This window comes from Epinephelus lanceolatus, chromosome 22 (genome assembly GCF_041903045.1).
Source record: "Epinephelus lanceolatus isolate andai-2023 chromosome 22, ASM4190304v1, whole genome shotgun sequence".
Lineage (NCBI taxonomy): Eukaryota > Metazoa > Chordata > Actinopteri > Perciformes > Serranidae > Epinephelus > Epinephelus lanceolatus.
In genome coordinates, this window is record NC_135755.1 from 28,403,721 (window position 1) to 28,420,798 (window position 17,078).

A 17,078-nucleotide genomic window follows, 5' to 3' on the forward strand; every position below is an offset into this window, starting at 1 on the left:
GTCTCACTTGGCAAAGCACATAGAGCACGCAAGATTGCGCGTGTTCGTCTTTGTGTGCCGCCGCGTGTGTCGTTCCAACTTTTTGGCGCCTATCTGCATCTGTCTGTGTGTGTTCATGCAGCACACACACACACACACACACAAACGGCTATCATCCTCCATGGCATTAATATTCATCTGTGTGTGCATTGAGCAGAACAGATTAGCAGGAGTAATGATGAGCATGTAATGATAAGGGGACCACAGCAGTCCCGATAGTCTAAACAGGCCTCCTTTAAACCCGACTGGAAAGAGGCAAGCAAACTCATTACGGCTTAACAGCCATTAGATTAGCATTAGTTCCTCTTTGAAGGGAATATTGCTGCTGGTTTCCATGGATTAGCAACAGTGGTGAGCCATTCAAGGAACATCATCACTACTGGTTTGGTATTACAGTTAGTGATTTGTTGGCAGCGACCAGCTGTTTCCTATTACTATCCAGTCAGGGTTGGTTTTTGCAGATTAGAAATGCATACCGATCATCCAGGTACTCTACGGGTAGAACTAATGGACTACTGACCCACTGGCTTTTTTTCTGAGTATAGGAAGGCTGTGGCAATATCATGGGATGAAAATTAGCCAAATAACATTGCATACGACTATTATGGACTGTAAAAGTAGTATAAGCCTTAAACTATAAGTTACTTGTTATGAAGGGCCATAGAAATATAAAGGCTCTCAATTTTAGGGCTCTGCAATTACTTTATTCTCCATATTTTGCATCACTTTGGAGAAAAAAAAACAGTTACTGCTCGCCTAAATAGAAGCACCAGTTACCGTATGCTTATATAGATGACATAAACAGGAATGACACCAGCAAACCAGGACATCACTTTCAACGTCACTGATGACATCAATGGATTTACTGAGTCTGTGGTGGATTTTATTTGTCAATCAAAAGAGGCAACTGTATCCAGAACTACAGTTAAATCATTCCACAACCAGAAACCATGGATTACGAGAACCAAACACACACACACACACACACACACACACACACACACTCTGCAGCCTACAACTTCAGGCTGCAATCTGGAAACATGGACAATTATAAAGCAGCCACCTATAATGTATTAAGAGCAGTTAAAGAGGCAAAAAAAGGACTATGGGAAGAAAGTGGATCTGCAATTCTAAGACGGCAACCCCAGAAGCATGTGGAAAGGTCTACGAGCTATCAAAGATTACAAGACACAACTGAGTCCGTCATACCCTTGTGTGTCATAAAGTCCACCATCATTCCTGTGCCCAGGGAAAAAAGATCAGCCTGTTTAACACCCCTTTTCTACAACATAGAATGGGTTCTGTTACAGTTCCTGACCTAATTTTGAATTGTTCAGTGAATTTAGACCAAAAATAAATTGGTTCAGAACCCACAAAGTTGGCTCTCAGCTTGCACCAAAAATGGCAGTTTTTTCTTAACCTGAGGAGTCAGTGGGTGTGTCATAATCTATGCACTGGGAAGAGAGTATAGATTAGGAAATAAAGGAGAAATCAATTGAGGAAGTGTTGTCAAAAAAAGAGCAGCCAGTGTTCTCAATAGTTGGTCCATGCTTATTTTTTGGACAAAATTAATCACCTGTAATAACAGAACAAAATCTCACAGATAATCAATGCTAGCTGCAATTTTGTTACTACTGTTTACTCCTGTTGTGCATTGTGCAGCACTATGTGTTGATGACACATCCTTGATTACAGTGGCTCTTTTTTAAAATGGTAGACACACGGGCTGGTTGGCTAGAATCCTGAATGTAACCTGTTCACGAACCACAGCTAATTTAGTGGAAAAGGGGTATGAATGACTACTGCCCAGTGGCACTTACCGCTGTAGTGATGAAGTGCTTTGAACAGCTGTTCAAGGGTTACATCTGCTCCTCACTACCCAACACACTGGACCCACTACAGTTTGCCTACCATGCCAACCAATCTACCAAACAGGCCATAGCACACATCCTCCACACCACCCCATATCCCCTAGCTATGTCAGATTGTTGTTCACTGACTACAGTTGAGGGAATTGACAGGATTACATTTCACTGGATTTGTAGGTTATATGATTACATTTGATGTTACTGTTGCAGACCTCTGCTCAGGTTGAATTTGGGTGGAGCTATGCAGGGTTTGTGATGTCACCAAACTAAATGTATAAATATACATTACAGAGGTGTAAGATCTCAGGTGCAACAAGAGTGTGAAGTAGATGTAAATCAAGCCCAGTTTGCACATGACCACATTCCTAAGAAGAGGTCTGTTAAGGTAAAATGAGTGTACATTGGGTGTGTAGGAGCTTTAATGTTTCCAATGTGCAATGGCGTTATAGTAATACATAGGTTTTTTTTTGGTTTTTTTTAACAGAGCACATTTTGACATGTCACAGTAGGCAAAGCACAGGGGTACATAATCAAATTAATCATGACCGAATTGCATTTACCTGCTTCAGTTCCAGGGTCCTGGTTACGGAGCATGCTGGCTCACTGTCACACAGTCATGGCTTACTGGGACACTTGAAAAGAACAGAGCCATCGGTAATGTTATTAGTAACACCTGTGCTTTTCCTACTGTGACAAGTCAAAATGTCTGCTGTGAAAGAAAGGCCCCACAGACGCTGCAGGAAATGACAGGAAGTGGTTTAAATTTGGCCAAGCTCTAATTAGAAACCACTTCTGAATTCCAAACGCTAGTCACAGTAAATAACCAGTTTTGTTTACAGACAGGTTATGATTATGGTTTATGAGATTATGGTTAAATAACTTGCTGCTGAAGTGAATTTAAAAAGGGAAGAAAAGGGGAGGAAATGACAAAATTGCTGCAGAAGGAAGCAGTGGCACTGACTGAAGGTAGATTAGCAGCCTTAGCAGGTTGCTGGTAAATGGAGGTTTACTGTTTGCCAACTTTCATTGTACTTGCCCTCAGTTTCAGTGACAGGTTGTCATGGCAGAGGCAGTGACAAGTGTCTACTAGGATCAATGCCGGTGTGTTGCAGTGTGAAAGACAACACACCGACATGTGCTAGTGTTTGTGTAGTTGAGGTCAGTGAATGTGAGTGTGTGTGTGGCATGTGATCTACTCTCACACATCACAGATCAAAGGGTAAAGGCAGCTGCCTGGTCATCTCACCCGAGGCCACCCTGGTGGCACACCACGCTATGGAAGGGCCTTTAAAACACACACACAGATGTACATCCACAACCGGATGAGGCAGATTTCGGAAGGGAGCAAAAGACGCTACCAGTTACCATAGAAACGTGCCACAAAGCCAGAGGGAAAGAGGGGGAAATAGAAGAAGAAGAGGGGTGTTAGAGGGGGAGATAGAGAGTGAAATCAGCTCTGTCAATACGTTGCCAAGCAACACTCAACACTAACGAAGCTGGGTTTGATAACTTGTTGATAACACCAGTGGGGGAGCCAGTGTGTGTGTGTGTGTGTGTGTGTAATGGCAGTGTTATTAGCAGAGGCAGTGAAAGAGCCCCTGCTGAGACAAGCCCAAAGCAGAGATAAGGGGAGAGACCTTCTATTAAAGGCAGGGTTACTTGTGGGCCTCAGGAACTCTTGCTCGCTCTCTCACACTCTCTCACACTCACACACACACACACACACACACACTAGAACAAAAGACCTCAGCAGACCCTCACACAATAATGAATCACACAACAGGACCCAAAGAGTGGTGCTTAAACATTTTTGTTTGTTTTTTTTATTCAACCTTTTTTTCCAAACCAGGAATGTACTAGTTTTTTCCTCTCTTTTGAGGTGTGTTGGGGGGGGGGGGGGGGGGGGGCAGGGAGGGAGGGGAGGAAGGAAGGGGTCGCTGTGATGAGTAGACAAAGGGGTAAGGAGGAGAGAAGAAGAGGAGGAGAGGACACAAAAAAAACCCTTCTCACACAGAGGTGTCCCAAATACAAAGTCTCAACACGTTACATACGAGAGCCACCTTCGCTCCGCGGCCTCCGCTTGCTGTCTATTGGCACAAAAAAACCACACACGCACACTCACACACATGTACACACACATACACACTTTCACCAACGGTAGAGGTGAGGGAGCTAGGCGGTAGCTGCTGCTTTTTTTTCTCTCCCCCGTTCCATAGAAACAGCACTTTTCTTCTTTCTCTTTTCAACATGACAACCAGTGGCTGTGTCCGTGGTTTTTAGAAACACGTTGAGTCGACCAGTCAAACACAAACAGTGAGAGCCAGAGACACAACTTGAAATAACATCGACATGGAAATCAAACAATAGAAAGGAAAAAAAACTGAGTCCGAGAGATACTTGACATTCTGCTGAGGGGGAGGGGGGACAGGGAGCGAAATGGACTGAAAACGGGGCAGTGGCTTCTTCATCAGAGTTGACGCCGTAAAGTCCGAGGAGATTTGTTTCCCCCCTCGCAGGCAGAGGCCATTTTCGGATGAAAAACACTGTCATTTTGGATCGGAGTGCTCCAAAGTGTTGCAGAAGTTGTTGAAGAGAGAGAAACAGACACTTCATTTGGCTTGGAGGATATTTTAGGTACTCTGAGCATGTTTAAATAGACATAGACTTAACAGCATACATAAAAAAGAAACAAAACACAAGTCGGTAGTTGTACAAAAAGAAGAATTTGAGGTGTTTCCAGCCTCATTTTCATCTTTGAAATCAATTTCGATACAGTCAAATACAATCCAAACTCATTCATGGTATAAAAACATATCTGAACATCATCATCGTGTTTTGAACAAAGTCATTTGGGACGAATGTGACACTTAAGTATGAAAGATATCTCATTATATGATGTTAGATACTGATACAAAACACAGCTGAGAAATGTTGTAAGGTCCAGATTTAACACTGGCTTCACACAGAAAACATGGCTACATCACTGGAGGCCTTATGTGTCTGAAAGGAAAAATAAAAAGCTTAAGCTCTCCACTGCCACCCATTTTACACATAAGCCATAAACATGTTTGAGCAACACAAAACAGCTTTTTTTTTAGTATGCACATGTGAACATATTGCACCTCTGAACACAGCGTTGTGTTATTGCCCTCGAGGTCGAGGTGCTGGGCACTGCGTGTTTGTGTGAGTGTGTGTGCGTGAGGGCATGTGAAAGAGAGGAGAAAACACACGGCACACAAACGCTCTTTTCATCCCTCCCGTGTCCATCGGGTTAGTCTTAATCACAGAAATAGAGTCATATGAAAGCAATCAGCGTTTCTGTTGAGTGTGGGTGAAAGTGTATGAGAAAGCAAGCGGCAGCGAGAGAGAATGTATGTCATTCAATGCAATCAGTAGGCATTTGTGACAGTCATTAAAAGGTGTGAAATTTGTGTTAGGTTTTGTGGGAGGGGGGGTGTGTGTCAAACAGAGTGTACCGACTGCTGGGGGGGGAGTTCTCCTGTGTGATTTCTCCTGTGTGCGTCCGCAGCTAGGACTGTACTGTGTGTGTGTCGTTATAATAAACGAGAGAGCGTGTGTGTGTGTGTGTGTGTGTGTGTGTGAGATGCATTTCAACACAAATTTTGGCGGAAAAGGAGGAGCAAATCTGAAATGTGCCACCTCACGTTAAGTGTGACCGAGTCACAGTAGATGTGTGTGTGTGTGTGTGAGAGAGAGAGTGAGTGATGAGATCTCTCCTTTCCGTGGTTAAAGTTCAACTCCTCCAAAATCCGTTTTGGCTGTTGGTTCCGTCGCCTTCGTCGAGGAGGCTCAGACCCCTCCGTTCAAAGAAAATGTTTCTCTCCTTTCGCCAGTCCCTCTGTCATCTGCTCTCTCCATCCTTCCTTCCTTGGGATCCTTCATCTCTCACTCCTGCCGCTCCCATCCTTCCCCTCCCCTCAGCTTCTTTTTCTTTAGTGTGCAATTCCTTCACAGTCTTTTCTTTCCTTGTCTCCCTCCCTCCCTTCCTCTCTTTCTCTCTCTTTTTTTTTAAAGTTCTGCATTCAGACGCCGCTTTATTCCTCCTCCCCAGACAGCACTCTCTCTCGCCCTGTTCTTTTCCCTTTATTCTTCTTTTTCATTTCATCCCCTCTCACCCCCCCTCTACCCCGCCATCACCACCCCCCCCCCCCCCCCCACTTCTTTTCACTTCTGCGTTTCAAAAAAAGTGTTTGAAAAAAAAAAAAAAACTTTCATAGATGGTTCTACCTCAACACTTCCACAAACGAGGTCTAAACTTCAAAACTACAGCATAGTACAAGGAGCTATAAAAATATACACAGAGTTCAGAGACCCTAGAGGGGTGGGAGGGGGGGTGGGGAGAAAAAGGGAGGGAGGGAGTGAATGAGAGAGGGAAGAGAGGAAGAGAGACACAACCTCTGTTCGCCGGGAAAATTAAAAAAGGGATTAAATTAATATACAACGCAAAGGGAAAAGGCAGGAAACAAGGTCGTTCTAAGTTGTGGAAAAAAAAACAAAAACAGCAGATAAAAAAATGTCTAGCAACAGAAGTGTAGTTTAAGAGAGTGGGTAAAAATAATAAAAACAATAGAAAACAGAAAAAAAAACATCTAGAAATTATTTACTGGATATTCATATATATAATCTATAAGTGTTGATAGCGATAAAAAATCTCACTTTTTTGATATTCGCTCACTATTTTGTTTTGGTATTTAAGACAAGTCTAAAGAACGCACACGTACGCACAGTCACTCACACACAAAGCGTAAGCACACACACAAACTAAACCCCACGCGTGCATATGCAAACTCATATGCAGACTTGCTGTACTGAAAGCACACTAACTGCACGCACACGTTCTAATGTGGAGCAGCAGCGCCATAATTATTATCCAAGTTGTATGCACACTCGCGCAGTCACACACGCACATTATTAAAATATACAAGATTCTGAGTGTCACCGATTGGTCAGACCTCCTCAGGCCTGGGCCTGGTCATGTGACTGCCGCCCGGGGCTTGCTGATTGAGTGAGTCCGAGGCCCCCTATTTTCTCAGGAGAAACGAACACAAACAAACTAGAATCCTATTGGTGAGTTAGTGGCAGGGGCCGGTCTCTGGTTGGCTGATGGAGCTCTGAGGGGTGGGGCGTTGGGCTAGGCAGGTATGGCCTCTGGGAATCAGAGTTCTCTGGCGCTAAGTGGGATCAAGGGTGTAGTTTTTTTTTAGTTGTAGTCCTTTTCTTTTTCTTTTGTAAAACATCTCAAGTCCCAACGCCAGGTCCATACTCCTAGAAACAAAGTGTGTTGCCACACACACATACACACGCTGGCGGTATGGGGACGACTCTTCAATTCAGCACGGGTGGGTCTCGTTTAGCTCTGAGTTAACAAGAAGGGGGCACTCAGAGGCTCTTGCCCATTCGTGAGGGCCTTGTTAAGAAGGGCTACGACTTTGCCCTTAACACACGCTTGGTGGCCCAGTTGTGTGGGAATGGGGTGGGGTGGTTTATTCAGCTAAAACACAACTGTGGCCGGGCTCACGGGGCAGTGATTTGGGGGAGGGTCCATGGGGCAATACTGGTAGTATTGAGAGGCTCAGGGTCGGAGCTGTGATGGCGAGCTTTGCTGTGGCTTCATTTGGAGCAGGGGATTGGTCGGTAACGGGTAGAGGGAGGTGGATGTGTCCAGTTGGCCAGAGCAACGGCCGTCTCATACTTTGTAGTAGATATTGGCCGGGCTCTGAGGCGGCATCTCCTGGACGATGTAGACGGGGTGCCCGTAGTCTCCGCTCACCTTCTCGTAGTGCGGGCAGTAGGCTGAGTCCGACGTCCTCAGTGGGATGATGATGTCGCTGGGTTCGGAACCGTTGTTGTTGGAGCTGCTGATGCCTCCGCCCCCTCCCCGCTTGGGGCTGGTGAGCGAGGACAGCGACAGCGGAGGGTGGTGGGTGTCCGAGTGCTTGGCGTGCCGCCTCCTATAGCACACCACGCAGATCACGGCGGTCACCAGCAGGAGGAAGGCAGAGCCTCCTGCCGCGCCGGCGATGAGGGCGATGTTGGAGGGTTGAAGGGGGCCGTTCTCACCGCTGCCCTCGCTCCCAAAGCTGTTGGGTCCTCGAGACTGGGTGGAGTTCCCTGCTCCGCCTGAAACAAATCAGAGCAATCTTACTCCAACATCCACAGTATCACAAGCTGCTTTCTCTTTGATTTATATATGCATATGAATCATCATGAATATATCAGAGCAATAACACAGCTTGCTTTCACAATTTGTGTTTTCATGAGCTTTTAAACAAACATACCAATCCTTATGGTTCTGAACCACAGTGACATGAGTAATGGCACTGGGTTAGCTCTGCTAGTGAAGGCTGCGGAGACTTAACCCAGTGGAATGCGGCAAGTATGCAGCAAATCTCACAGATGCTTATATGTGGTCTCTTTATTGATGTAATGAAGTGGACAGCAGCGCTTGTAAAATGGAGAGGGATGTCCATAGACTTGGAGTGAGAGAGCCCCGTGCAGTATATACTCCTGTGGACAGCCTGGCGAAGCCACAGTGTGTATCAAGGTAACACACTCTATTTCCCTAACCTTAACAACTGTATTTACTTAGCATTACAGCCGACCACATGAAGAGAGCCTCCCCGGTTCAGCTCCTACCACCAGACCACACACTCTGCCTGCCTGCTGGCCTTCCCGCCTGCCTGTCTGTCTTTCTATCTGTCTGTCTGTTTATCAAACTGTCTGTCACGCTATCTTTCTGTTTGTCAGCCCGATTGCTCCCTCTGCCTGTTGTGTGTCTGCCTGAAACCTAAGATCTTCACAGCCTTGGGGCTCCGAGTTTTCTCTGCAGGAGGTCGGGTCAGAACTCAGCAGGTGAATGATGGTCTGGACGTGTGTATGTGCATCTTTGTGTGTGTGTGTATGTTTATAGAGTGAGGTGGGGTGGGGGGGTCTAAGGCTCTGGCACAGGACCGTGTGAATGTGTGTGGCGTACTGCTTAAGGCCGGTAATGTGAGTCCCTGCTATATAGAGCCTTTGGATTGGTCTATCATTATTCTTGGCACACATCGCTTTCTTCTCTCCCTGTCCGTCTCTCTCCTGCGTCTCCTCTGCTTCCTCGCCCTCCCTCTCTCCGTGGTTCTCTCTATCTTTGGGTTATTGTAGCTGTAATGACCTACCTTGCTCTGAGCTCAGTGCCTAGCAACACAAAACACACACGGACACACTAAGGTCTGAATATACACAACCACGCAAGGAAATACATGCAAACACACCACCTTGCTGGGCCCCCCTGTTGGGCTGGACTGACTGGGAGAGCAGCGCTAATACCAGACGTCGATTACACTCCCTTCTCGTCCTCCCGCTGTCTTCCTCCCTCCATTAACCCAACATCCCTCATTCTCCATCTCCATTATGATCGGCGCCTTTCACCGGCTCTCTTTATTATATCCTCTTCCTTCACCTTTCCTCCTCCGCCTTCTCTTCTCGCTCCCCCTATTTTCCACCTCTCACTCCCTCTTGTGTTTCCTTTTTTTCATCTTCCAAGTCCAGACTTTGACACCTTCTTTTCCCCTTGATCCCACTTTTTTATTTCATTAGTGGATTTCACCTCAGACAGAGACGTTCAACAGGTCAAAAATGAAAGAAAAGGTCAAGGTGATAACATAGTTTTGTCCTCGCTGTTGAGCCAGCTGTACTTCCCCCTCTATTTTTTGAGTGTGATTCACACAGTCAATCATATATACAGTTTTTTAAACATATTTTTTGGAACTGTTTCATAATGCTAGAGACACTATCATTTCCCACCAAAGTGTTGCACATGTTTTATGCAAATATCTGAAGATTTTGTCAGCATAAAGTGTGAATCAGTGCGTGTTTCCATCAACAACCTTTATATGAATACATTCAGGAGGATCCGAGAAGATTACATAATTAATGGAGCACCAGTAACTCTGATGCATCGTGGCATTTCATCGCAGCTTCCCACACAAGATAGCTTTTTTTTGTATGAATTAATTTGTCTCTATCCATGTGTGCTCTGTGGTGTTTTATCAACCACTATGGTGATACAGAGAGAGCTTGATGTGCACCAAGGGCCCCTGCCTGGCCTCGCACCGGGGACTTTGTGGTTGCATACGCTCCTGACACCCTTGCTCTTTCTGTTTTTTTTTGTTCCTAATGAATACCTTTTATTTTTATACAATAAAAGATGCAGAAGCAGCGCATTTGAAAAATCCATCCATTCTATCTTTTTAGTACTTTTGGATAAAAAATTCTCACAGTTTCACTCATGTTATCTGAAAAGCACAGTCTCAAAATGAGGAACTGCCCCATTGACTATGGCAATAAGGGTTGAATTTCACGTCTTGGATTGATTGGATATGGGGTGTTATGCAAAGATGCTATCAATCTATATCTGTTTATTTCACACAAATGTCTGTATTCAGCTTTATACTGGAGGTAAGTGTGGTCTAGGTTGGAAGCTGTTAAAAATGATTAGATTGCTCATTGCTGTGTTAAACTTGCATTATTGGCATCATTGTCTTATTACTGTCAAGTTGTGCACAGTGCCAGGCTTCAATATCAGATCATGAAGTAAAACTATCACCTGTGCAACAACAGTGAGCTTCATCCTGCACGGTTCAACTAATGTGATAAAAACTTGTTGAGAATGAATCTTGCCAAATGCCTGAATATTAAAACTGAAAAGGATACTTCACCCTCCAAATAACCATTTATGCATCAATTACTAACTGAGTGTTATGTTGAATTTCTATAGAAAACTTTGCTTTACTTGCATGCCTCCATGATAAACAAAGAATCCAAAAATTCCTGATTGACTTAAGTCATTGGGTCCATGTTTAACACCCGAAAAACTATATCAAAACATCAATTTACAAACTCTAACACAACTTGTGCGGTATAATCCAAGTCGTATTTACCCAGTTGTATACTCAGTACTTTTTAAACAGACAGTCCTGTTGATGGGGATCCTAACTAAAGTATACACTCTTCAAAGCCAGACTCCATTGACAAAAACTGTAATTTTACCTTGCTGAATACAGGAGCTGCTGGTCCATCACTGCCTTGATCTGTTAGTTTGTTTATGTTATTGTGTGACTTTGGTGTTTTGAAGGGTTAGTTTGGATTCACCAAAGTCACACAATAACACCAACAAATTACCGATCTAGGCAGTGGTAGACCAGCAGCTCCCGTGTCCAGCGAGGTAAAATTACTGTTTTTGTCAATGGAGTCTGGCTTTGAAGAGAGCATAGATAAGTTTCGCTTAAATCAGGCTCCCATCGGAAAGGGCTCTCTGTTCTGGAAGTACTCAGCATATGACTGGATAAATGAGACTTGGATCATAGTGCACGAGTTGTGTCAGAGTTTGTAAACGGATGTTTTGATATAGTTTTGCTGTTGTTAAATGTGGACCCCTATGACTTCAATTCATCAAGAACTTTCTCTGTTTCTGTATCCTTTCTTCACCGTGGAGGCATGCAAGAAAAACAAAGCTTTCTTCATGAATTCAAAGTAACACGGGGTGAGTAATTGATGCATAAATGGTCATTTGGGGATTCAAAGTGTCCCTTTAAACTACCTACACCTCCATGCTGAAGGCTATTAGTTTACATTGGGCAAACTTACTTACTAGCAGCTCCTCGTTACATTGAATCAACTGGATTACTGTGATACTGAACAAAGACAAGCTCTTAAGTTTTAAGGAGCACCTATTTTCTGTGATTTCTAAACAGATTCACGGACTTTTATCCCCAACAGACAACTCAGATCCAGCCACCACTGTAAAGAGTGAGTTATTGGTCTGTGTATGTGCTGTCTGTGTGTTTTGATTTGACTGAGTTATGACTCTGAGGAGGAGTTTGGTTTTGTTTGTAGAGCGTTATCCGTTCATATCCCAATCATGCATTTGTTTACATCCCTAGAGAGGACCAGATGAGACAAACAAACAAAACGACTGCGGATAGCCAGCAATATTCCAGTTATTAGCTGAGATGATTCACATGAGGATTAGAAATTCTGGCATAACTATCGTGTCAGGAGTCAAAACAATCATTTCAGACAAGTGTGTGCTAATATGTCCTCGTCGGAGCGTCACGAATGTGTAAAATCCCTCATTATGTGTGTGATGTAAATCAGTCCTGCAGTGTGTCCAGTGCTGTTTGTCTCATTCTAGTAAAAACAATGCATACTATTGTTGCTTCCTTCACACATGCAGTTCTCACCTACGTGAGGTATGGACAAGTGATGGGACAACGTGTGAATGCCCTGATTCATGCATTTGGCATTGTACACAAATTCACCACCAAAAACGGGGGGAAAAAGGAGAGAGGGAGAAATGAACACAGCTGAGAGCAGATCATGTTCTCTCTCCACCACTGAATGACTTTGAGGGAGAGCATGAATCTAGCCTCTCTCTATTTCCATCTCCTTGTTCTATTCCCTTCTCCTTTTTGCTTTTCAATTATTCTTTTCGTTTTCCTCCTTATGTGCCTCCCACTTCTACCCACTCCCTTCCATCACTCCCCGTCTCTTCGTCTCTCTCCCCTCATCTTTCCGTAATTCTCATTTCTTTCTTTCTTTTTCTCTCTTGACGGAACTACAGAATCCAGGCCACCCAAACTAATGACAATAATAACTCTCTGAAATGTCGCCGCCGGTCTAGCCCTCTCTCCTGCCACCCTCTCTCCCTTTCCCTGCCTCTTTCTTCCTCCCTCTCTTTTTCTTGTCCTTCTCCCAAGGTAGCTATTAGCCATCCATTCCCCGCCTGCAGCACTTAGCTCGGGGGGGCCGGGCGCAGAGACCGGGAGGAGAGGGAAAGAGAGCAGGGGAGAGAGAGAGATATGGAATTAAATAGAGAGATCCACAGATGTCACCGCTGCACATTCTCCATCTGTCGCCTTCTCCCTCCCCTCTCCCCACTGCTTTTCTTTCTATCTACCAGTCTTTGCTTACTCCCTCCATCCATTTTGTGTATGGATCCGCTGTGGATTATCTTCACTTGGTCTCCTGCTTACCTGGGTTTCTGCTGGTGGTGCGTCCCGCTGGCGGCTCCTTCTTCGGAGGCAGCCCATATGGGCCTGTGGAGGGAAAAAATAAGGGTGGAATATGAGCAGAGTGGAAGAAATACAGAGACTATCTTCCGCGACAGCCAAGGCTCTCGGAATTGGAACCAATAAGTGACATTAGCGAAGAGGGAGCCAGCCAGAAAGAGAAATAGCGACAGAGGAGCTTTAATAAAGGCTTCCCCCCCTTCCATTCCCATTATAGGAGAGCACATATTGATTGGGCTTCAATGTGCCGTGTATGAGCACTTTTCCATTTGTTTGAATGGGGAACTAAAGAGAGGCCGTTTGTTGTTTTGGCCAGAGTGAATTTACACAAGGCCATAACGGCTTGTAATCTGTAGTCGCTAAATCAGGCCATCTGTCTAGCAAGCCCTCAGTAATGGTGATGGCATTAAAGTGCGTTTATGTGACACATGCAAGCACACGCACGCATGCATGCACGCACGCACGCACGCACGCACGCACACACACACACACACACACACACACACACAGATGCAACCATTGTACAAGTGTCACTCCTCACCGCTGAAAGAGATGGTTCAGAAAATACTAATTTTGCTCGCTTCTGAGCCATCTGGCTAACAGTAGGCTGCAGGAATAGAGTTTTATATCGGGATATGACTATTCAGCTCTGCCATTTATGCAACATTTTAAGAAGAAAGGCTGTTATTGGTCATTGCAGCAGCAGGGGAGAGCTAAATGGATATGACGATGGGGTGCTTATGGATAAAACTGTACAATAAACCCACAGAAACCACTCACTGCGTCACACCCATGCACAATCTGGTGAATGTGTGTGTGTGTGTGCATGTGTGTGTGTGTGTGCACAGCCATCAACCTATACATACTGACATTTAGAGAAGTGTGAGGCTATTGGCTGGTTGCTCCCTCATGACAGTCGACCAAACAGAAGGGGCGGTGCTGTCTGGATCAATAGAAACTGCTGTGTGGTCAACAGGGGCTAACGGAGGGAGGTTCAGGCTGTGTGTGTCTGAGAGAGAGTGTGTGTGTGTGTGTGACAGAGATGGAGAGCAAGCAAGATAGATAAAGAATAAAATAAGGGAAGACAAGTCAGTTTGTGTGTGTGTGTGTGTGTGTGTGTGTGTGGGGCAAGGGTGCAAATGTGTGTTTCACGAGTGTGTGTGTGTCCCTTGGAGCGAAGCAGAGCGGCATATCTCATCAGAGATCACCACAAGGCAGCACGCCGCTTATTTAGATGACAAACAATACAGACGTGACCTTTCAGCCACATAGCAGATAAGACAGAAAGACAGAGGAAGAGTGGAAATAACAGAGAGGGGGGACTGAGAGGGAGAGTTGGAAGGAGAGATGGCTGGCATGCAAAGTGAAAGGGAAGTGATGAGGACGGGGAAAAGGGGAATTTAAAAAGGAAGCAAGCAATGTTTCTTGAATGAAAAGGGGTTAAAAAAGGCAAAAAGGCAAATGCAGAGGGAATCGAGAAGAAGTGGAGGAAGTACAGAGGAGAAAAAAGGCAAGATGACAAATTAAAAAGAGGTGTGTGTGTGCCTCTTCATAGTAGTAGTTGTGTAAAAGTGGCAGAGAGGCTTGAATGTGTGTGTGTGTGGGGGGGTAGCATTTCCATCGCCCATGTGGTGAAAAAGCCATGGGAAAATGAAAGTGTGTGTTTCTATTGAGCCGAGCTGACAATGCTGATGTTGTGGCCTGATAGAGCCACAGCAGCGCCACTTGGCTCTTTTGCTGAAGATCACCAACAATACATAAGGCCTGATAACACAGGATAGGCTAAAGGAATAGAAATAGGTGAGTGTGTGTGTCATGTGTGTGTGAGGGGGGTCGTGTGAAGGACAGGTGCCTATTATGTGCAGGAATGCGCAGGTCAGTGAAAATGCTTAAATGCACCTTTTTTCCTGCCGCCTCTCTGAAAAGCCTGCATGTGAGGGTCATTACCTGTGAATATTTCTCCAAACAAATTAGAAGTGTGCGCAGCTACGAGTCATTAAAAATCCCTGACTGCGTGCTTTAACACTGAATGGAGTCATTTTGTTATCGTGCTTGCTCCTGGCAGGTCAGCTGTGAGGGGAAATGTGTGTGTTCTGGTGTGTCCGCACGCCTGCATGAGCACCTCAGTTTGCATGTCTGCGCCCCATGTGTGCGCTCATGCCCTCGCGTATGTGAGCTAATGTTTATACCTGTAATATGAGTCCCGCGCAGGGATGTGTGAGTGTCAAAGTGTGGGTTTGAGTGTGTGTGTCCAGCGTGAGTCAGTGGTAGTTAAAAGGCAGAGTGAAAAGGGAGTCAACAGGGCTCATTAGAGCTGACTGATCCCACACTTCTCCGCTGTTCTCACCACTTAATGATTCCTAATATGCTCAGAGAACACACGCGCGCCGAGTAGTGATGTACGTGTGTGTGTGTGTGCGTTTTGTATGTGTGTGTAAGAGAGCGGGAGATAAGAGGGATGGCTTAAAAAGTGGAGGAGGCTGCGTGTCAGATAAGGAATGTGTACTGCTCGGTGCTGTACAGATGGGAGATGGTGTGAGATGCAGTGGACTGGAGCCAATGGTTGTAGTCACACTGTGTGTTAAGTGAGCGGTTGTGCGTGATGCATGAATAACAATGTGTGTGTTATGAGGGAGTGTGTGAAGAAGGGTCCATGTGTGGTGGCGTCCAGGAGTTACACATATGGGAGAGCTCACGTGTGTGTGTGAGAGAATGAAAAAGTAATGTAGGACGAGAGAGTTGAGAGGACTTACTCTGCCCCACTTTCAGGACCACCTTCATGCCTTGCGTGGCACACACTCCTCCTCTCATGCTATCCAGGCCTTGACGCGTCCCATCTGATGTAGCTGGAGGGGAGGAAACACAAAATTGCACAATTAGCCAAGTAGCAGGGTGGCATACACACAGGCACACACACAGTGAAAACCCATCCGTTAAAGCCACACAAATTCACTCTCTCTCTCAATCTATAGCCGACGCCAACAACAGCTTCTATTCATATGGTCAGCCATTCCAGAGTCAGCGAGTGACATTTGCAGAGGCAGCAATTTAAAACTCCACCAGAAGCTCTGAAATGTCAAACTACGAGGCGGCAGCACTTTAATAAGTCCTCATTTAGCAGTCCGCTGGAATGCATTAACACCCCTGCCGCGCCGCATGGACTCAACCGCTTTCAGTCGAATGCAATTGCTGCTGGGGCTGGGAAAATAGCAGGAGAGGGGGGTAATCTAGACAGGCATAGACTGGCTGATGGAAAAAAAGGGGATGTAATCCAATCAAGGGCGCATATAAAATAAAATGGAGCCCCTGAGACACAAAACACTGTGTGTAGAAAGAAACTGGACCGGTTAGAATACAGACTGTGTTGAATGAGTGAGAGCTCCAGTTTTAAATACCCCATTACTATCACTGCTTATGTTTTAATTACGCGAATTAAAGGGAATTTTTCGATTTGAAATTGAGGGACTGATGTGGTAATACAGGCAATGAGGGATTTAATATGCATTTTTAAGCTATTAGCGCTATTATTACACTGAAAAAATTGAAACAATTCAATCAGAACGGCAGTGTCACATTTCAAATCAGCATCCTAACCCGTATATCGAACAAGCTTCCTTCTAGGGGAGCCAGGAAGGAGGCCGAAGGAGGTCAAGCAGTGCTGACTAAGTGCACAGGCAAGAGGGAGTGTGTGTGCGCGCATCAGTCCCTGTAACACTTATTCTTACATAAAGCATGTCAGCGAATGCATTACAGATCACTGGTCTGCAGGTCACAGAGGCTGGAGGAGGAGGAGGGAGGAAGACACAGAGGGAATCAGAATGGAGGGATCAGACAGAAAACAGCGGAGGGATGGAGAGATGAAGATGCAGGGATGAGTGTAAAGGCCCCTTTCACACCTGCAGTCCGTCCCTGAAATGTTCAGGAGCAGGGATCGATATTCGGGAAATCTGTACTGCCAGTTTCCTGCCACAAGGACAAGCACATAAAGGGTTATGGCGATCTGACGAAAAATCCTTTTACGAGACATATTTGAATCTGTGACTCTGCCGTTTAGCATTATGCAAATGCTTCTGTGGGTGTTGACTGATAAGCAGGGGTG

General features: G+C 45.3%; 1 protein-coding gene across 1 annotated transcript in view; it reads right to left on the reverse strand.

Moving 5' to 3' along the window:
- Positions 1-7,141: 7,141 nt before the first annotated feature.
- The window catches only part of efnb3b (ephrin-B3b), a 91,139-nt gene continuing 81,202 nt past the window's right edge, over positions 7,142-17,078 (reverse strand). Inside the window, exons 3-5 of the mRNA XM_033609840.2 lie at positions 15,733-15,825; positions 12,944-13,006; positions 7,142-8,048 (exon numbers count right to left, since the gene is read on the reverse strand). Of these exons, the coding sequence (XP_033465731.1) occupies positions 7,615-8,048; positions 12,944-13,006; positions 15,733-15,825 (590 nt within the window). The 3' untranslated portion in view covers positions 7,142-7,614. The remainder of the gene's footprint in view (positions 8,049-12,943; positions 13,007-15,732; positions 15,826-17,078) is intronic.